This window comes from Muscardinus avellanarius, assembly GCF_963383645.1.
Source record: "Muscardinus avellanarius genome assembly, chromosome: 4".
In the NCBI taxonomy this organism is placed as follows: domain Eukaryota; kingdom Metazoa; phylum Chordata; class Mammalia; order Rodentia; family Gliridae; genus Muscardinus; species Muscardinus avellanarius.
Window position 1 is genome coordinate 108,143,251 of NC_137789.1, and position 22,962 is coordinate 108,166,212.

A 22,962-nucleotide genomic window follows, 5' to 3' on the forward strand; every position below is an offset into this window, starting at 1 on the left:
CTGATGGAAAGTCGTCTGGTTAGTGTTGTAGACCCACAACACTGGCTGCGTTTCCCGACAAACATGTATAACACAAGGGAGGGCGACGCCCAGAAAACCTCAGTGCAAGTCAGCTCCGATTCAAAGATGCCGGGGAAAGAAGCCTTTGGCGTTGAGTAGACGGCTCCAATGGACAAGTCCCAACTTGAAATTCAGACTAAACACATGCATTAAGGCTGGGGGGAGGGCTGCACCGGATGTTGCGAGGGCGCGGGCTGGGGGGCGCCGGCAGAGGACCCGGAGGGCTGCATGGGGGGTGGGGGTGGCGGCGGTGGCGGCTGGACCGGGGTCTGTGTGTTGGGAGACGGAGGCGGTGTGGGCCGTTTGAATTTGTCAGGGCTGTTGCTTCTCCGCGGTGAAGGCCTCTGTGGGGAGGACAGAACAGCAGGTCAGCTGGGGCGGCAGCTCATTTTGGCTGGGGCCTGAGGCTAAGGTGGTATTTCTATCGACACCTGTGAAAAAGCTCGGCAGAACTACTGTAACACGTGCACTAACCAAACTACTGGGCTTGAGTCCTTCAGTGACACGGCTGTGAAACTAAAAGCGGCCGCCAGGATTTAAGGGGCGAAATCTTTGCTGTCACTTGTGCAGACCCTCAGTCCTCTCCACCGCGTGTCTCAAACAAGTATCCCATAAGTGAAGGCTACAGGTCAACAAAAAGTTCATCCTTTTACATAATGTCCATCAAACTGGCAAAAGGAGTTCACAAATACCTTACACAATTTCACAGAGCAGGGTTCTTTAAAAATATTCTCTTACTGGAAATACTCTTCAATTCTCTCATCTCTTTGGCTATCTTTCTTTTTCCCTTTGCTGGTCTCGAACCTGCCATCTTCCTGCCTCAGCTGGGATTTCAGGTGTGCACCACTGCACCTAGCCCAATTAACATTTCTAACTGCTTTATTAGTCTGCTATATAGCCAAGTCTACAGAAAGAAAAAAAAAAACAAAAACTCCCTTGAGTGAAGTTCAGGCACTTATGCACTTATGCTTCCTTCTAATTCCAGGAGAGAAAGTTCTGAGTAAAAACCAGAAGCAAGGTGAACTTCAGGAAGAATATCAAGGGTTAGTGAACCATGAAGGTGTGGACAGTAAGTATTTTCAAGCATTATGGCAACCAACACTAATTCTTTATGGCTGGGACCTAGCCAGAGTTCATTGGCAGCATTGGCCAGACTTCAAGTTACAGTTCACAAAGGGCAATTTTTCACAGGAAGCAAAGTTGAAGTTGTGCTTCTTGGGAAGAAATTTAGTTTCCACGGTAGAACTTTGTGTCGCACTACTGGGAAGTGTCTGCAGTTTTAAGGTGAGCTGATAAGGGAAGATGGGAAGAAAGGTAAATGTCCAAGGGTATCAGTCCTTGTCTCCCCAAGAGACCCAGCAGGTACCACCATCAGTAGTCATGTGCTGCTTCCTAGCGGTGACACTTACTGTGATTCCATGGGACGTGCCCATGTGCTGCACGTGAAGACCCGGGGAATTGTAGTAAGACATTCCAGCTCTAGTCAACGAGGTTGGTGGTGTAAAACCAACTGTATGACTTGCATATGATAGACCTGAAATACAACAACAAATTAAGTGTCATTTCTAGCCCAGTTATCCAGTGTCCTTGACCATCTAGGAGGTTTTAAATTGCAAAAGGTCTCAGATCAACCACAAAAATAAAAGCAGACAAGAGCCGTGGGCTCGCTGAATGGCATGCTGGATAGTGGGGGATATAAGTCAAACCCTGGAACAGAAAGTCCAGAGACAAACCCACACATGCATCATCAGCTGCTCTTTGACAAGGACACCAAGATCACGCGATGGGAAAAGGACAGCCTCTTCAACAAATGGTGTTGAGAAAATTGGATATTCACATATTAAAGAATGAAACTGGACCCTTCATGTGACATCATACATGAAAATCAACTCAAAATAAATTAAGGACTTAAATTTAGCACAGAAAACTGTAAGAGTCCTAGAAGGAAACAATAGAGTAAGAAAGGAACTTATAGAATGTGAGAAAATACTTACAAACTCTATCGGATAAGGGGTTATTTAAAACATACTTTCTACAACTCAATAGCAAAACAAACTCACAAAGGCAAATCACTTGAGTGATGTGTGCATGTAAGCCTTTACCCATCTTTTACCCCATTAAGATGTATGACTACAATTCACCAATAAAAAAATTTTTTAAAAAAGAAAAATAAGGGTGTATTCATTCGAGTCACCCTCCATGCCAGTCTGGTATGGAGCTGTACCTATCCTCTGTATTTTTATCTTTCTAATAAACTTCTTTAAAAAAAAAAAAGAAAAGAAAAATAAGCAGAGGCTGGGAATGTAGCTCAATGATAGAGCACTTGCCTAGCATGTGCGAGGCTCTCAGTTTGATCCCCAACACTATCACCAACCCCCCTCCAAAAGGCAAAAAGACTTAAAATAGGCATTTTTATTTTATTTTATTTTTTGAACTTTTTTTTTTTTTTGGTGGTACTGGGGATGGAACCCAGGGGCCCTCTACCTCTGGGCTACACTCCCAGACCTATTTTATATTTTATTTGGAGACAGGGTCTCTTAAGCCAGCTGAGGCTGGCTTCAAACCTGCATGATCCTCCTGTCTCAGACTCCCAAGCGCGGGAATTATAAGCGTGCACCACCACGCCTGGCAGAATAGTCATTTTAAAAGATATACAGATAGCTGAGATATGTGAAAAGTTGTTTAACATTACTAATTAGCAGGGAAATGCAAATCAAAACCACAATGAGACATCATTCCACACCTATTAGGATGGCGGGCATAAAAAACAAGTGTTGGCAAGACTATGAAGAAACTGGACCTTTGTACTGTTAGTAGGAATGTAAATGGAGCTGCACCTATAGAGAACAATATGGAAATAATGTCTCCCAAATAAAAGAGAATTCCCATAGAAGCCAGGAATCCCAGTTGTATTCATCCAAAAGAATGGAAATCGGGATCTCAAGAGACAACTGCACCCTAGCGTTTACTGTAGCATGTTCACAAAAGGCCAAGGTGTGATAACAACCTGTCTATGGATGAGTAAAGAAAAATGTGATACATGCAAACAACAGAATATTAATCATTTTAAAAGAAGGAAATCCTGTTATATGTGGTAACGTGGCTGTGTCCTCTAGGTTCACAGAAGGATATTGCAATGGCTTGCTTATATGTGGAATCTAAAACAGTCAAATTCATAGACACAGAGTAAAATGGTGGTTGCTAGGAATGAGGGATAAAGAGGAGAAAAGGGAAAACTGCCATTCAACAGGCTTAATAAGTTCTAGAGAGTTGAGGTAAAAGTGTGCATGCAGTAACAATACCGTATTGTACAAACATTTAAGAGGACAGTTCACGTTACATGTTCTTACCACAATAAAAAAGAATTGAACCCTGCTAGGCATTCAACTGAGAACAGAAACTAGGTGGAAAAAATAGTTAAGGGTTTTGAAAAATCAGAAGCAAGGAAAGAGGAAATGTCAAAAGATATACCAACCGTGATCAGATCAGACGTGTGTGTGTGTGTGTGTGTGTGTGTGTGAGAGAGAGAGAGAGAGAGAGAGAGAGAGAGAGAGAGAGAGAGAGAGAGAGAGAGAGAGAGAGAGAGAGGTACAGCAGGCATAACAGCAAACCAAAGTACTGAGAACTTTGCGATCTGAAAATATTCAATACAGGGAACAAAAGCCCTTCATATGCCAATGTTACCTGAAAGAGGGTGGTATTTTAGAGAAAAACAATCCACAGACCTCTGTAATACTTCACATACTCTTCATCTAGGATTCCCAAATCCTCTCCAAAGTGTTTTACAAGTACCCAAATTTCCAGACTCTCTTTACTACTATAGTTAGGTCTGTGTTTGGGGTCTAAAGAGATTTTTTGTTTGTTTTTTGGAGTGTGTGTTAATAGGGATTGAACCCAGGGCCTTGTGCATGCAGTAGCCCTAAGAAACATTCCCAACCCAGAGAGCTGTATTTTGAAAATGTTCCCCATGTGATCTTTATCCACATTCAACCTAAGAAGCCCTGGTCCCCTGGTCTCTAGAGAGTCAGTGCTGGAGGCTCTGCTGGCCTGAGGTATCACTCATCACTGCAGGAATCCCCGTCTTTCATCTCTTGAGTTCCCAGCATCTACTAGAAAAGCTAGTACAGTGCACACTCCACATGAAAGAAGTGAAAACAGAAACCAAGGAGCAAGTGGAAGTCTGTAAAGAAACCACCTATTATCAATCATTTTGTAGCCGTGACTGACTAGCAGAGGCCAAATCAATAACTGCTACTTACTGCTTTTCTGAATCTCATGAAGACCAGAGGCTGTTAAGGGAGCTTTTCCACACTTTTTGCTTCCATGATGACATTCAGCCACCAAGCCTCTTCCTTCAGTTGTCTTATCATAGGACTGTCCTGTGCTCTCAACACAGAAACTCTATTGTTTTATCTTGATTTGATTATCAATTAATGATGCTTTAACAATTCCATTTCCTACTGTGAATTTTTGATTCACAATTACAAAATGGAAGTCTGGGATAAAGCATACATCTTTTGGAGCTAAGTGGTCATTTAAGATGTTTCTCTTTAAGTAACTCAGGGAAATAAAATTCTAATTCTATGTCTTATAAAACTGATAAATTTAAAAGAAAAGTTGTAAAAGTGGATCCTTATCCCCAAAGAGTTCAAAAAGAGATGTATGTATATGAGTATGTGTGTGTGTGTGTGTGTGTGTGTGTGTGTGTGTGTGTGTGTGTGTGTGTATGATCTCCAACCCATTTTCTAGGATTACTAGGTTATTTTTTTCTGAAGAGTCATTATAAGTAATATTAAGCTAGTAACTAAGAATCCTCAAAGGCTACTTACTGTATATCTACCTTGGGGAGGATTCTATAAAGGACTACTGTCTTGGCTCTTAACTTTCTTCCAGTGCCCTAGGTCAGTGTTCTCTACATGAGTATCAAGAGCCCTGCTCACCTTACCCCCACCCCAAAATGAATAAAAATCTCAGGGGGCCCCAAGGTAGCCCAACAAGAACCACAGTAATCTTAACATCCCGCATCCATATCTGTATGTTCATCCAGGCCCCTTCCTGGGACGTCTTCTCTGTCGGTACCTCTTCCTTCCCTCAACCATAAGGTCAGCACCTCTCTCATCCCGCTGAGCCTGGATTCCAGAGCCCGGTACCTTGGACTTCAGCTCTGTCACGTGGCGCTGAGCAACAGTGGAGAAGTTACATAAGTTTGCTGTGTTGTAGATTCCTCATCTGGCAAGTGAGACTACTGTAGCTACCTCATGAAACTCTTGTAAAAATGAAATAAATCATCATCACATGTATTCTGTTATTTATCTCCCTAGGTCTTATTGTCAATCATAGGCTCTTAGAAGCCAGGGGCCATGTGTTACTCGTTTTTGTTTTCCTTTAAATTCTAGTAAGTATCTCACCCACTTGCTGAGTAATTTAATAAGAAAAAAAAAAAAAGCAAATAAATCATCCCAGGTCTAAACTGCCAAACCACAAACACTAGCTCATTAAATACAGTCAGGCATAGCTTAACAGTGGGATACATTCAGATATGTGTCCTTAGGCAATTTCATTTTTGGGCGAACATTATAGAACATGCGTTTATAAATTAAAACAGGCATATTGTCACCAACCAATACCGTCACATATGTGGTCCATTATTGATACAAACACCATTATATTCTGCACCTGTTTTTTGTTTTTGGTGGTACTAAGAATTGAACCCAGGGACACTCTATCTCTGAACTATAGCCCCAGCCCACTTTATTTTGAAATAGGGTCTTGCTAAATTGTTGAGGATTTGACTACATTGATGAGGATGGCCTTGAATCTGTTCCTCCTGTCTCAACCTTCCATAGTCTGGGATTACAGGTGTGTCTGTCACCATGCCCTGGTCTATATATTTTCTTTTTCTTATTTTTTCTTGTGTGTGTTGGGGGGGGGGGTGAGAGGCAGGGTACAGGAGATTGAACCCAGTATGTATTTTATTTTTTATTTTAAAACAAGATCTCACTAAGTAGCTGAGGCAGACCAGAAATCTGTAATCCTTCTCTTTCAGCCTCCCAAGCACTGGGTTTTATAGGTGTGCACCACCACACCTAGCTCAAGACTATTTGGGGGGTGGGGGTACTGGGGATGGGACCCGGGGGCATTCTACCTTTGAGCAACACCCCCAGCCCTAATTTTTTATTCTTAATTTTGAAACAGGGTCTGAGTTGCAAGGGGCCTCACTAAATAGCTGAGGCTGTCCCGAGAAGTGCAATCCTCTGGTCTCTGCCCCTTGAATGCTGGGATTACAAGCGTGCGCCACCACGCCTGGCCTGACTATATTTCTTTCATTGCTCAATTTTTTAAAATTTGGTATCTGGGAATTCTGTATTCATCTGACATACCCCCATCATTTTATGTTTTTCTGAATATTTCCATATTTCATTATACTATAAAGATGCTCCAAACCTACTAGAAACATCCATGTCTCCAAGTAGCACACATTCTTTTCACTTTGGAATGAGAAATTAAGACCTATGTGGTGGGTATGCTCACTGTTCCTGGTGCAGATCTAGTGTTAGACCTCATTACTCTACATTCCTGATTTAGACACATCAAAACATGCTAATTAGGAATAGTCTCTTCTTAGGCTGCATAAAATAACGGACAACTTGGAAAACAATTATTGAAAAGTAACACCCTTCTATATATAGTTTGCATATATAAATCTACATGTAATCAAGAAAAGGGGCTTCATAAATTAAGATATGTATTTTGTAATCAAATTGTAAAAGAGGATGCAAAACACTTCAAAAAGTTCGTGCAAATGCAGAGTTCCAGAAAACGGGTTTCATAAATTGTTAAGATATGCATTTTGTAATCAAATTGTAAAAGAGGATTCAAAACACTTCAAAAAGTTTGTGAAAATGCAGAGTTCCAATGTTAGTCATAAATGGGAAAAGAGGAAGAAAATCCAAATGTTAAAAAATGGAAATAAAAAGTATATAAACAGCATATTTCTACTAATAAAGTGATTTTTAACACCATGAAACACAAATTCTTCCAGTAAAGACTGAAGTGAAAAGAAAATTAGAAATATTCAGGCTTTGCTGCTAGTCTATGTGTTGCACTACAATATAGCAGATTAGAATGGAGTAATTCTGCTGCCAAGTAGGAGATAAAATCTACTTTGACAGCCAGGAGTGGTGGCGCACACTTATAATCCCATTTCTGGGGAGGCTGAGACAGAGGATCGCAGGTTCGCGGCCATCCTCAGCTACTTAGTGAGGCCCTCCGCAACTTAGTGAGACCCTGTTTCAAAATAAAGAATAAAAAATAGGAAGCCAGGCATGGTGGTACATGCTTGTAATCCCAGCATTTGGGAGGCTGAGACAGGAGGATTGCGGTTCACAGCCAGCCTCAGCTACCTAGTGAGGCCCTTTGCAACTCAGTGAGACTCTGTTTCAAAATAAAGAATAAAAATAGGGCTGGGGGTATAGCTCAGAGGCAGAATGTCCCTGGGTTCCATTCCCAGTACCAGAAAAAATATATATATACTTTGATGGTATCATAACCTAAAGTAGGATAAAAATTTTCTCATTTAGGCTAGCTGAAATAAAAAAAGAAACTACATATTATTACATAGTTTGAGGGAAAACCAAAGAGCTAATCTATCCCAGCAAGTCCCACACTTGCTGTGTAGGTCCCACCGTGGGAAGAGGTACAGGGAAAGTTAAAGTTATGCAAATGGAATAAGCGTTTCCTGCAGAATACTTGTTATAAGTAATATTCAAACCTAAGGCTTGAGCCGGGCGTGGTGGCGCACGCTTGTAATCCCAGCATTCGGGAGGCTGAGACCTGGAGGATCGCGGTTCGCGGACAGCCTCAGCTACTTAGTGAGGCCCTCTGCAACTCAGTGAGACCCGGTTTCAAAATAAAGAATAAAAATAAAAATAGGGCAGGGGTGTAGCTCGGAGGTCAAATGCCCCTGGGTTCCACGCCCGGCTTTTCTTCAGGTTTAAATAAATCAAACAGGATATTAAATTATACTTAAGAGGAATCTGCATCACATTCAACTACCAAATAACCCTCTATTTTGCCTCTTCCTGACTCATGCCTTCCCTTACATCAATAAATCAGAAGGGGAAAAAAAGACCTTTATCATGATAATGAAACTCAAGAGTTATTTTGAGAAAATAGAGAGGCAGACAGGAAGAAAAGCGTTTGGACAGAGGCGTAAGGCCACTGGAGAGGAGGAGAAACAGATTCGGGAACATCTTTTTGGCAAGAATAAGGGGCAGTGATCTTGCCATTGATCCACCACAGAGAGTCCGTTTGGCCATTGTCTCTCTGTTCCGAGTCTGACGTCAGAGGCACACTGGACCTGAAGCATATGAGTCGCCACTCTTTGTGCTAAGCCTTTTTAATCTTCTGATTTTCCCCTGTTACGGGGGAGAAAGTCATAGCTGCACAGTGCTGGGCTGGATTCCCAAATCACAGGACCAAACCATTTCTTTCTCACACTCTGTCAGTGGTCAGTGGCATTACAACACCACTTCCCCTTGGCTGACCTTAAGGGGGACCCTTGCTTTAATTATGACAAAATGAAGTACTGTCGTCCCAACTGGAAGCTGTTTTACTTTACAAACCTGCACACTGCCAATCACGGAGGCCGTCACCTCACTCTATTCTGTTGTGAAACTCCTCTACCAAATCCCTCCCCAGCCCCACACACTCTTTCCCTGCTCTGTTTAAAACCTGTTTGTTCATCAGCAAGCATAAGAACACCAGTCTCGTCTTGGTCACGAGATGCAACCCTTTGGCTGGACCTTCTCTTCCCCCCACCTCCTCTGCTTCCTTTCTTCCTTGCTCGATCATTTACTTGCCCTCCTGGCCTGAGAGTCCCACACAGTGTTGGTGCTGAGCCAGCCTCTCTGGAGAGAGTGCTTTCAGGGTCAGAAAGAGACAAGAGAGGCTGCTGAGAGCAAAGGCAGAAGTGGACCGCCCAGCAAAGGTCTCCCTTCACCTATGGACCAGCCTACCAGCGCCACCCCCAGGAGCACTGGGAACATCAGGAAACAGCTCATGCTGAGAACACAGCCCGTGGAAACAAATGGGCCTCTTTCTGGCTTCCCTGTGTATGAACACTGGGTGGTGAGCCTCCTCATCAGTAAGGCCCCAGTTTTAACACAGGAAATATGACACCTCCATGAATTATTCTAAGGATAAAAAATGAGAATCTGTACTTTGAATATAATAAAAGAACCCTTTAAAAATAGGGTACTATCTTGGAAATCTACCTGGGGATTCTGTCCAAGATTTCACATCATAGTTAATGAGAGTCTTTATTTATTATCATTATTATTTTTTGCAATATCTGGAGATTTAACCCAGGAGCATTCTACCTCGGAGCTGCACCCCAGCCCTATTTAACCCAGGGGCATTCTACCTCGGAGCTGCACCCCAGCCCTATTTTTTATTCTTTATTTTGAAACAGGATCTAAGTTGTAGAGGGCCTAAGTGGCTGAGGTTGGCCATGAACCTGAGATCGTCCTGTCTCAGCCTCCCAAGTACTAGGATTACAAGCACGTGTCACCACACCCAGCAAGTCTTTTTTTTAAAAAGCTTTTTTTTTGCAGGTCTGGGGATGGAACCCTGGGGCATTTGACCTTCAAGCTACACCCCCTGCCCCATTTTTTATTCTTTATTTTGAAACAGGGTCTCATTAAACTATGAAGGGCCTCACTAAGTAGCTGAGGCTGTCCGTGAACCGCGATCCTCTGGTCTCAGCCTCCTGAATGCTGGGATTACAAGCATGCACCATCACGCCCGGCTCTAAAAAGTTGTTTTAAAGTCAAATTCCTAGATGGGCATGGTGGTGCATGCTTGTAATTCCCGCTCTTGAGAGGCTGAAACAGGAGGATCGCAACAGGTTTGAAGCCAGCCTCAGCTGTTTAGTGAGGCTCTCAGCAACTTAGTGAGACCCTGTTTCCAAATAAAGTATAAAATAGGTCTGGGAGTATAGCCAGGAGGTAGAAAGCCCCTGGGTTCCACACCCAGTACCACACACACACAAAAAAAAGTCAAATTCCTTTAAGAAAGGTAAGTAAGTAAGAGGAAGGAAGGAAGGAAAAAGAAAGAAGGAAGAAAAGAAGGAATGAAAGAAGGATGGAAGGAAGGAAAGATGGATGGATGGAAAGCAGCTGGCACCACAATTTTTGTGCAAGGTACGACTCAGTCCTGACAATAATTTGTTTTTGATATTTTGGAAAAACACAGGGCTGATACCTCTGTTTACAACACTTTTAAAGGCTAGAAGGGAACATCATCGGGGCTGTCTATTAAACACACTGAAAACTGGTCACTCAGGTAGCCAAAGACATATACTCACCAGGCGATATAGGCCTGCTAGAGCTCGGAGAAGGTGTGTAAGGGATTGGGCTGGACACAGTGCGAGGTCTTAATCCTTGTGCAGACATCTCATTAAAATACCTAAGAGGGGAGAGGAGGAAATGGTCAGCGCTACCTGCAATTAAGTAGTTCTGCAGAAAGCTCCTCTGAGAAAATGTTTGGAGCTCACATCTTGAGCTCAAAACCCCTGTTGCTGAGTGAGGCTGTAGCTAGAAGGCATGTGTAACACACATCCACGTATCAAACTGCTTCACTGTTAGGCAATGCTTACTCCATAGAGGTGCGGATAGAGAGGATTCAAGTGTCTTAACCCAGGATAGAGGACTGGTCCACAGAAATGTGCCAAACAAGAGCCTTCTCTCCAGCACACCAGAGCTATACAGCTATTCGCCTCCACTGTCCCAGAAATTACAAAGCCATCCACGTTTTAATGGCTATATTTGAATTGCTATTTGAAACTCAAAATCAAGCCAGCCCTCTAAGATTTACATTAAAGTGTAAAAGATATTAAAAGATATATATGCCCACAAACTGAATGTCATCTGTTTACGAGGCAAGCCCTGTTTAAAAAGTGACTACATGTGAGAATGTACCAGAAGACAGGAGAACCCAGCACCTCTGGCTGGTCATGCTCAGCCACACTTTGCTGAGTCTGACTTCTTCCTGGATTCAAAAGAGTCATGTCAGACTGGAGAATGCTGAAGTATGGTCATCAGTAACCTTAGCTTTCACTCTGTGAACCAAGCACAGAGTGCTGATGAGGAGAAATTTCTGCTTGAGAGCCTTTTTGATAAAACCATCCTCTGTGGGCTTTGGAGCCTATGTGCATGCAGCCTCCTCTTCCCGAATATCTCAGCCCTGACATTCGGTTAGCTTACGTGGAAATCAGCATGGCCGTTTCTCAACAGGCTTACAGGACTTTAACAAAAGCAGGCTCCTTAATTTCACAAGTACTTCAACTAGCTATCTGCCATTTATTCCTCCTCTTCTCTTTAGAACAGCCCACCACTGTGACCCCAGGTGGGACCTCTTGTTTCTATACCCTGGCAGGCAGCCAAGACCATCTCTCTCTGGTCTTAAGCGTGAGACTATTTTTCTTCTCTAGAATGTATTATCATTCCTAGCAGGCAGAAAAATATTTGTTGGGCAGCTGTACTCTGTCTTGGATAATCTAACAAAAGGTAAGAGCACATCTTCTGGAGTGAATACCACTTCTGGAGGAAAAAATAATTATTAACTGGAAGTCTGAATTAACTTCAGTATTGTCAGAAAATCAGAACAAAGTGTCCCTAGAGTATATCTTATCCAAACTAGACACAGGATGGGCCACAGGTCAACGTGTGGTCTGTGCTGAGTCTCAAGGCAGTTAATAAAATGGCAAAAAGCTGTTTAGGGTTGTAGCTGACATTTTTAGTCAGATGATTCTCAGAGGATTTTAGATAAAATGGGAAACTGTCAGAAATAGATCAGTGAAATTTAGAATTAAAGATGACATTTCATAATACAAACTTTTGGGAAAGACAGAATGTTTTTCTTTTCAAATGAGGAAGCATACAGACATTTTAAATAGGATATCTTGGTGTTCTGTCTTCATAAACTTTTTTTCTCATTTATAGTCTTCTATCTTAGAAAATCTCATAATTTTCCTTGAAACTCTCCACAGCAAATTGATCAAACGCTTTGTCAGACACCTGGATCCATTTCATAACAGAAACACAAACACGAGCGCTGACATGTTAACATTGCCTGATTTCAGACATGTCTGGCATCAGCAGACGGCTTTACTTCTCCTGAGGCCCCTGAGAACACTCTTAGTTCTCACACTGAGATATGGTCTGTGAAAAGCCAGGGCACCCTGACCCACATTAGGGAACACCTTTGCAGAAATTATCTAATTCAGAGAAAGGCTGATTCCCTACCTGCTGGGTTCCTCTGCTAAATGAACAGGGTTTCTTTTCTATTTAGATTCATTGCTTGTCTTACATAACAACTACTTTGCTTCCAAGTTCAGAGAAGGAGGAAGAGGGACAAATCCTCTAGTTAACCAATGGATGACTCTGGTTTCAGCCCATTCACGGTGATGCAATGAGTAGGTTCAACGTGTGGGCTTCAGCAGAGGAATGAAATGCATTAATTATTTAAAAGTAGCTGCAAAAGGGCTCAAAGTTATCAAATGTCTTAAGGGAAGTCTTTGTAATCTCAACCACCTCTCTCTCGTGCTGGCTTTTCAACCTATGCTTGCATTCCTCAGGCTTGCTTATCTTTATATAGAAATCAAGATACTTCCATGCTTTAAATAGATTTAACAAAAAAATTAGACTAAGTCAACCAGAAATGCAGACTCTGCTTCCATCTCTTCCCCCACCAAATAATTTTAGAATGGTATTTTTTTTTTTCCTTCCTCCTTTTTGTGTGTAAGGAAAGTTCAGTCTTCTACACTGATCCCATTTGGAACCTGGACTTTCACGTGCTGGCATTCATTATCACAGTCAATGTGATGTGCCTACGCCATCTCCTGCCACATCGACCAGGATGCGAAGTCAGGTGTTGTGGGGCCTGGCTGGGTGGTGCCCCTTCCCCCAAGGCTCACTGGACACATGCGCACCTCTCATCGTCCATTTCTAAGCTGGACTCGCTCTCGGAGAGCTGTCGACAGAGTGCTTCTCGTCTCTCCATTTCCCGCTGAAGCTTCCTCTGCAGCCTCAAGTTCTCTTCCCTCATGTGGCGTTCCTCCTCCAGATACTGGGCCATTTTTTCAGAATCTGAAAAGCCAAAGTTCTCAATTAAACCACATTTTGCACAATCATTATCCAAATCTTTTTTTTTTTTTTTTTTTTTTTTTGCTGGTACTGGGGTTCCTGGAAACCCTTCTACCTCCGGGCTACACTCCCAGACACCTATTTTTTATATTTTTATTTGGAAACAGGGTCTCTTAAGCCAGCGAGGCTGGTTTCGAATCTGCGTGATCCTCCTGTCTCTGCCTCCCAAGCGTGGGGATTACAAGCGTGCGCCACCACGCCTGGCATTATCCAAATCTTTAAAAAAAGATTCTCCAGTCCAGCTCCTATGCCGCAGATAGAACTACCGCAAGATGGTCTCTCACTCACACACATGCAGATGAGGTTCGAACTGAAGGTTAACCCAAACATCAAAGGTTACTGATGATTTACATTTAGAAAAAAAAAAAAACATAAAAGGCAGTGCTGGGGAGTTAGGCATCCTCACTCCAGTTCATTTGTATTCCATGGGGCTTCAGGTGTAGGAGAAAAGTGGAATTGTAGCTGAGTGTGGATGCAGTGGTTACCAAGTTCTTGTCTACATTGCTGGAGCTGAGAGGGAGGGAGCTCAGCTGGGGAACAGATTCTCCTTCTAGGCCCCAGTTTGGTTGCCTCTCCACTCTCAGACACCACGGGTCACCTCTGGGGCCCAGAACACTCATTAGCACATTCACACCAAAAAGCACTGTACCCAAAGAACATGCTTGGAAACAGCTAACGTTCTTTTTTCTATGACACAGTAAACAAGAAAACTTTCATTGTTCAAGTAAGCCTAATCTGATGCGTGCAACGCCAGTGCAACTCACACACAGTATGAATCAGAGGACAGGTGGAACCTGCATACCACCGGACCAGGTGATGAACCCAGGCTGAGCTACTTAGCTTTCTTTCCCAGGCATGTGTGCACGCATGTGTTGGGGGGATACTTAAGATTGAACTCCGGGGCATTCTACCTCCACGTTACACCCCCCAGCCTTATTTTTATTTTTAAACAGGGTCTCGCTAGGTTGATGCAAGTCTCACTACTTGCCTTGCTGAGGCTCTTCTTGAATCTGTGATCCTCATGTCTCAGCCTCCCAAGTACTGGGATTATAGGCCTGTGCCACCACACCCCGCTGGAAACTTACTTATGAGGTTCCAGAATTTCCTTCTGCTAAGCTCCCTGGCCTTCTGAGAGCATACTTCATAGGCTTCTGTGGCTCTTTTCAAGACTCTTCCAATAAAAGGCAAAACACGTTGCCCTCCTTTCCTAGTTAACCTCAGATCTGTCATCAAGTAACCAGAATAATCTTAATATAAAACTCAGTTCTACACACCTTCTTGTTTCTGCTCTTTTCCCTGTCTTTGTCAATGAACTTAGGAAAAGCAAAATCTCCATATATTTCTCTCCTCTGAAAAATACCTGAAAGTTCAGAGTAACCAGGGCACATCTAAGAGGGCTTCCTACAGGCTGCTGCGCTCCATCATTAGCTCAGTTTGACATTAAGAGACAAATGTCACGTAGATCCTTTCTCTCTGCAATCTGGCCCCACTTCAATTCCCAGTGCCCCTCAAATGAGTTTATTGTAGGCAACCCTATGAAGGTCTAGCATTTTAGCACATAACTTTTGATGGCAAGTGTTCAATAATTTCCAATACACCAACACAGAATACATAAAAGCTTTGAATATCCTTATTTTAGGTATTCAAATAAAAATGCCAAAATTATTAAATACTATTATGGGCACACTAAACACTAAATCCCTTAGTTGTTTTCAATATAGCCAGAAACCCCGCTGTCTAATCCAGATACAAAAATCTCTTTAATTGAAGGCATGCTGGGAAAATATCTACAGAGCGCACTTTTAATATGAATGGTTTAAATTGTTTCTTCCCAAATATGCAAGTGTGCAGAATTTTTCACAGGAAGAACTGGCCCCTAGGTCTGTTTGCTGTTTCTAGAACTCGAAAGATGACTGTCAGCGCAAGATGCCTTTCTCTTCCACGAATAGGAAAGCTTCCCAGAACTGAAGATTCGCGGGGCTCCCAGAACAATTATTTAAGAGGAAGCATGTCTTTCAAAGAAAATGGCAATTCTTTAGCATCTGGGGCATTAGCAGGCGAAATCTTGAAACATAAATCTCTTAAGAATGTCACCTGAATCAAAAACTGGAAAACTTCCTGCCAGAGGCACAGGAAAGGCCCAGGTCCAACTCCTGGGGTGTCAAGGACCCCTGCATGGATGCTGGTACCGTGGCACCCCTCTAGTGCCCTCTGCTGGACTTACCATGAGTTACCTTCACTCCTCCTCTCACAGAAGACTCTCTGGTCCCTAGTGGGTACAGCCTGTATTTCCTCCATTTTCAGCCTCTTCCTCAAATTTAGTCAAAGATGGCATCAACTGAGGGTGACTTCCAGACACACTTGAAAAGAGTAGTTCCCAAAGGATCCAAAGGTGGCCAACACATTTTGTATTCCAAGTTTATGGATAGGAAATGTCAGTGCCCATCCAAGACAATTCAATCAGAATCCATGGGAACCAGACCTAGTCACGGCTACATTAAAAGCTCCCCAGTAGATTCTGATGCTCAACCAGAACTGAGAGCTACTGAGAGGGAGAAAGGGAGGAAGGGAAAAAGTGAGAGGGAGGGGGAGGGATAGGGAGAGAGCAAGAGATTGATTGATTGATTGATTTAAGTTTACACACAGGAGGGCTGGGACAGTGAAGGGCCAACTGCCAGGCTGCTGCCAAAGGAGGCCAGGGTTATCTGATCTAAGGGGACAAGGCAGACAGTAATCAACTTACCCTTCAAGCCCAATCAGAACAACTGCAGGCAGCTAAGTGCGCTACTGCTGCTTGGGTTCAGCTTTTCCTGTCCTTACCAGATCAAAATAGCACTTATGGATGCCACTGTTGATATCTGTCATCTTTTCAGAGAACAAATTTTCCAACAGGGAGGAAAAGGTGAGGATGAAAAATTCTTGCCAATTTTTTTCTAAGAATTTTGCAGGGAGCCTAATAAGAGAAGTATAAAACAGGAAAAATAGGGCCAATTGACAGTCCTATAATTCAGAAAGGTGCTAAAAGATATTTCTCAGCCAACACAGAAAAAAAAAAAAAAAAAAAAAACCAGACTAAAATAGTATTTGAGAACTCCTTGCCTTATCTCACCAATTTTCATGGAATATATTTGGTAGTTAGCAACCCAACCTAAGATACACATCAGAATAGATCACATTGCCGCTTCTGGAATAAGCCCAGAAACCTATAGTATTAGAATGATGGTCCATGGTCCACAGGCTATTCCCCAACACTAAACGCTGCTACTTTACATGACTAAAGAGGCCTTGAAGATGTGATTATATTAGAGATTTCAAGATGGGAGTGATTACTCTGAATTATCAAGGTGGGCCCAACATGATCACAAGGGCCCTTAAAAGGGGAGGTGAGAGCCAGGCCTGGTGGTATAAGCCTGAACCCCAGTGACTGGGGAGGCTGAGGCTGAAGGATGCCAAGTTCGAGGCCAGCCTGAGATAAAACTGAGATAAAAGTTGAAAAGGGCTAAGGATGTAGCTCAGTGGTAGAGTGCCACTGGGTTCAATCTGAAGAAAGGAAAAGGATGGGAGGTAGGGGGAAGGAAGGAAGAAAAAAAGAAGGGAAAGGAAAGGAGGAAGGGAGGGAAGAGAAGAGATAAGAAAGCAGAGGTTGGGGTGATGCCACTGCAAGGAAGGGCCATCAGCCAAGGAATGCAGGCAGCCTCTAGATGCTGGAAAAGACAAGACAAAGGATTCGGACTCTTATCTGGAGCCCTAGTTCAGCTTAGACTAAATGTTAGCTAAGACTAAATTTAGTCTTAAGGAAAGTAAACATTATTATTTAATGATAGTCTAGTAAGACTCAAGTCAGACCTCTGGCCTCCAGAGATATAAAATAATAAATCTGTATTGAACTGCTATGTTTGTAGTAATTCTTTATGAAAGAAACAGGAAACCAACATATCATTTTAAAGGTTCCAGGGAGCCAGGCACTGTGGTGCAGGCCTGTAATCCCAGTACCCAGGAGGGTGAGACAAGACTGAAGGTTCATGACCAGCTTTGGCAATAGCCAAGACTCTCAGCAACCTAGCTAGATCCTGTTTCACAATAAAAAATACAAATGGCTGGGGGTGTAGATCAGAGGTAGAACACCACTGGATTCAATCCCTATTGCCATACACATGCAAAAAGACTCCAGGGAGGATCTTGGCACATCATCCCAGATGCATCCTATGTCTAAGATCTGCAATGAACTTCAGAGAAGCAACATAAAGATAAGAACCACTGAAATCTCAAACGTACATTCCATGTGACCCGACAAATCCATGCAGGATCTCTGATGAAGGTACCAAATGTGTTTACAGAAGTGTCTACTGCAGGTGTTGCCTTAACAAAAAGGGTCCACCAATTGAACACTATGTAGTCTTTAAAAAAAAAGGAACTAAGCCGGGCATGGTGGCGCACGCTTGTAATCCCTGCGCTTGGGAGGTGGAGACAGGAGGACTGCACAGGTTCGAAGCCAGCCTTGCTGGCTTAAGAGTCCCTGTTTCCAAATAAAATATAAAATAGGTCTGGGAGTGTAGCCCAGAGATAGAAGGGTTCCATCCCCAGTACCACCAAAAAGAAAAAGGGGGGGGGGCTAAGAAAAAATAAATAAGGGACTAAGGCAGCTCTGTAAGTATTAGCTGGGAAAACAACTACAAGAAAGGTACAAAAAAGTATATTTATCATGCTGCTATTAATACAAAAGAATTCTATACACACATCTATGTGGAAAAATATAGAAAAATGTGTAGCTGTGGGAGCTGTGTATCTGGGATCAGGGATGGAATTATCTTTTCACTCTGTACCTTTCACTGTATATGGTCAGAAAAGATAGCTCTGGCTGAGCGTTGTGGTGCATGCTTGCAATCCCAATACCTGGAAGGCTGAGGCAGGAGGAATGCAGCTTCACAGCCAGCTTCAGCAACCTTTTAGGCCCTCCACACCTTAATGAGACCCCGTTTCAAAATAATAAAAAATCAGGCTGAGAGTGGAGCTCAGAGGTAGAATGCCCCTAGCTTCAATCCCCAGTACTGAAAAAAAAAAAAAAAAAAAAAAAAAAAGGGAAGAGACCCAAGGACCTCCCTAATCAAGTATTCTGAAATCTGAAATCTAGTCCCTTGAATTTCCAACTCCATATTTGGCCTTTTCCAAAATATTAAGTATAAATTTCAAAGGTATTTATTCTTTAAATACCATGAATAAATGTCAGCTAAGACTAAATTTAGTAGTAAGGAAGATAAAACATTATTTTCTCTGCCTTAATATTCCCAAAGTGCATTGAGATCTCCTGCACTATTTTGGTTAGGACAATCCTAGAGATGAATGTGGGGGAGAAGATCAAAAATATTACCTGTAAATCTGGGCCTTCCTAAAATTATCTGAATTATCTCCTGAAAGTATCTAAATTGTTTTCCTCCTCTATTGTGACGCTTGTCTAAAAAATGTATTCCAAGATGATAAATATATTTATGTAAATATCTACCAGTAGTAAAATAAGAGTATGAATTTGATTAATGCCAACTCACCAGTAACTAACTATAAGTAATACCATGTATTAGGAAAATGTATTAATTCAGCAGATAGCAAGTCAGTGACCCTGGAGGCTACATACGCTGTAACTGGGCAGCTCTCAGTTGCTTCTTCAGCCGCTCCACTTCATTCTTTAAAAACCTGATGTGGCGCATCATATTTTCTGGAGAATCAATCTCCATGGAGATATCTCTCGGCGATGGCGGTGCAGAGACGGGCTGGTCTAATTTTTCCTGCAGGATTCTTCATTGAAAAGAAAAATCCCAACAATGAAAAACAGTTTGCCGTTAAAAGACAAAACAATATCCCATCTGGCAAATTTGTTTTAACAGCAAGCTCCTGTTATCACTAGAATTCACAGGGCTGCTAATTCCCCTGTCCATATTATATCTATGTCTGGCATCCTCACTGGGCATCTCAGATCAAAGGGCAGTGCTCAAGGATCTCATCTCCTTTTTCTTTTGAATAACCACTGGTAATTAAGCATTATGAAAAATCTCTTAACACTTGGTTCTGATTATTATGTCTGGAGTACTGGAGGCACTCAATTATCTGCTGACGGTTTTACATGTAGGTTTTAAAGCGTGGGGATGCAAAGGAATCCCACTCTGGATGCCTTTGGTCAAACTTATGAACTGTGGATCTCTTTGGAGGATGAAGTCACTTAACTTAGAAACCTGGCTTCTAAGATGCCTTCTTTTGAAACTAACATCTGAGGCGTGGCAAACTGGACTGAGGGGCTCTCTGTGTCTGGCAACAAACAGAGGTAAAGAGTTACAAGCCAAGATAATGGGTGGTACCACATTCTCCACCAGTTATTACTAGGTGACATTCAACAACTTTTGATCTATAACATGGCCATTTTATATTACTCAATTTAATAACTTGATACTAATGCATATACAGCTTCCAGATGCATTTAGCACAATAAGACTTACTTGCAACATATCTGTAATCCTCTTTTATGGGCTGTTGGTATTTATGCTTTTTTAAAATTTTAAACTTTTCTTTTTTTGGTGGTACTGGGAGTAGAACCCAGAGGCTTTCTACCTCCAGGCTATACTCCCAGACCTTTTTTATATTATTTTGAAACGGTCGAAGTTGCTGAAAGCCTCACTAAGTAGCTGAGGCTGGCTTCGAACCTTTATGATCCTCCTGTCTCAGCCTCCTAAACGCAGGGATTACAAGCGTGTGCCACCACGCCCGGCTAAACTTTTTTGTCTTTGCATTTGGCCAAGTGCAAACTGAACAACCTCTATGTCTAGCCTTGTTGAGAAAACTAGCATGTTAAATACTGTAATGGTCTTACTTTTTTTTTTTTTTATGGTGGTACTGGGGTTCCTGGAAGCCCTTCTACCTCCGGGCTACACTCCCAGACCTATTTTATACTTTTTTATTTTTGGAAACAGGGTCTCTTAAGCCAGCACTGCTGGCTTTGAAGCTGCGCGATCCTCCTGTCTCCGCCTCCCAAGCACAGGGATTGCAAGCGTGCGCCACCACACCCGGCTATAACACAAGTTTTAATACTTAGGTTTACTGGTATTGCTTCATATTAGAAAATATAGCTGATTCAAATAAGCAAGAATATTTCTTTTGGTATATCTCTAATTTTCACTTTTCTTAAAGCTGTGTGGTATGTCTGTATTTTACAATCCTAGAGATGAACTCAAAATAATTTATGAATGTACATCCCAAACAAATACTTAAGCAAAAGAGCTTTGAGCAGCAAACAAGATTTTAGTGCAGTCATGTGATGAACATTTTCAAGAAACTCAGTGTTTATACCTCTACACACACCAACCCACAGAAAGAACCCTCCTGTCATTCCTACAGCCCTGCCCCTCCCCCATGGAGAGTGATTAAAATAAGGGCCAGGCAGCATCTTGCATAAAGGGATTTAAGAAATGTTTGTTGTATGTACATTTAACAAAACATAAAGAATCTTCACATTAACATGGTAATTTTTCTGTTAACATCTCAGACTTCTGAACTGAGATGTTTCTAGAGATATATAATGATCAATAGAACATAGTATATTCTAAAACTTTAGAAAGGAGCTGAGGACAGCAGTTCAGTAAGGTGAAAAGTTGAAATATAACCATCATTCTTGAATAAGCATGAAGGTGAACAATAGCACCACGGTTAATTCTGCCACTGCCTTGTACACCAAATGAAAAGAAATTCTACCAGCGAAGTCACCGGGCGAAGCAAAGAGAGGTGACCAACACGGGAAGAGTTCAGAAGCATCATCATCTTTTTCTTTGCCAAGTTAAAGTGATGTGTGCCACTCAAAAAATTAAAATGTCCCATTGTTATCTGCCACACACACACACCTAGAACAGTACTGCGCACACGTGCGCGCGCGCGCACACAGACACACACACGCACAAGAGCAAGACTAAACAAACCGCTTTTCAGCTTCAAGTTTGTCCATCCTTTTCCAGAGACGATTAACTAGGGCTTCTTGCTCCTGCTCCAATGTATTTTCGAGATCAATCTTTTCCCGTCTCAACTAAAGGAAAGAAAAAAGTTTTTACCAAGCATGGCAAGCCACAGAGACTTTGCTAGATATTCTTAATTGAGCTATCAGGATGTCCTTATTTAGGAAAAAACAAAACAAAACAAAAAACAACGGCTATGACACGGCCAATTTTATGGCACAGACACATAAAGTGCATGTAGTTCTTGAACTTCGAGAAAACCAAGATTGGTTCCCTCTCTGATGACAACACTCTGTCGTCTGGAATATGAATTGCATCTCTTGTTTCTGCACGTGACAAGTGCTCCTTAGATGGGGTTGGGGAGTTCTGTTTACCAGCTGTGCCAGGACCTTTCTGGGTTTGTTCCTCAGTGCTACATATAATCAATATTAAATCAAAAAGGTTACACTGCCATTTATATAAATAACTTTTAAAGGCCTGGAAAAATCTCTACATTACTGGCTGCTTATAAATAAATTGACACAAACTTGGGAAAAATTCATTTAATCAATATTTAAGAATACAGGATACTAACAATAACAGTAGACACTGGAATAAAGGGTTGTAGCCGTGATCCAAGGAGCCAGAAATTTTTGCCCTCAGAAAATTGCATTTTAGTGGAGATCAAGATAGTAAATGAAATAAGGATACGTGTGTGCATGAAGAAAAGACAAATGAAAAAACAAAAGATGTTGGGGTACAATAGCTATAAAAATGACGGACCAGCTGGGCATGGTGGCACACACTTGTAAGCCCTGTACTTCGGCGGCTGAGACAGGAAGACTGTGGGTTTGGGCCAGCCTCAGATACTTAATGAGATCTTGTTTCAAAATAAAGAATAAAAAATAGGACTGGGGGTGGAGCTCAGAGGTAGAATGCCCCTGGTTCCATCCCCAGTACTGAAAAAAGAAATATCTGGCCATTTGACCAAGTTATTTCCTATAAGTTCAGGTATGTTTGCAAAGCAGCAACCAATACTTAGAAAAGACGCTTAACTGTACACTTCTCCCTCTCTGAAAGGCAGTAGATGATCATAGACCCGGAGCCAAATATATCTGGGTTAAAATCTCAGTTCCATCAATTTCCAGTGAGAAGACTTTGGGAAAATTACTACACACAATTTCATCTTTTGTAAAATAAAAGAAAAAAACATTTAGCTCACTGAGTTATGGTGAGTCTTGAGTTAATTCATGTGCATCAGTAACTGGCACTTAGCACTAGCACTTGTGGTTTGAAAATCACCATCTATGGTCATGGTTCTCCATCCCAGTGCTCTGTAACCTAAGCTCCAGGAGGCCTCTGTTCTTGTCTGTTTTGGTCATGGTGTAGCTTCGGTGTCTACGACATCTGGCAGCTTACAGGCCATCAGCAAATACTGGAGGCTTCTTGAACGAGTCAATGAGCCAAGATCACATAGCAAACTGAAAACAGAGCTTTGAAATATTGTATGTGTGGTAGAATGCGACTCTGAAAAGTAGGTCCAGGGCAACAAATGGGGAGGAGACAGAGTCAGCATAAGTCAAAGGCATGTTCTGCCACGAAGCTGGGAGCCAGCTAACATGCAAATGCCCACCAGACTGCTCAACAGGTCCTGCCTCCGGCAAGGACAAATGCTGAGAAACCTCACAGATCCCCCAGTGAACTCTGACTCTCTGTGATCATCACTTTTT

General features: G+C 42.2%; 1 protein-coding gene across 1 annotated transcript in view; it reads right to left on the reverse strand.

Annotated features, from left to right (window-relative positions):
• Nucleotides 1-209: 209 nt before the first annotated feature.
• Nucleotides 210-22,962, reverse strand: part of CCDC6 (coiled-coil domain containing 6) — a gene marked incomplete at both ends in the record, with an annotated part of 103,137 nt that continues 80,384 nt past the window's right edge. Inside the window, 6 exons of the mRNA XM_080694222.1 lie at nt 210-404; nt 1,470-1,594; nt 10,427-10,527; nt 13,052-13,208; nt 18,895-19,055; nt 21,221-21,324. Coding sequence (XP_080550348.1) covers nt 210-404; nt 1,470-1,594; nt 10,427-10,527; nt 13,052-13,208; nt 18,895-19,055; nt 21,221-21,324 — 843 coding nt within the window. The remainder of the gene's footprint in view (nt 405-1,469; nt 1,595-10,426; nt 10,528-13,051; nt 13,209-18,894; nt 19,056-21,220; nt 21,325-22,962) is intronic.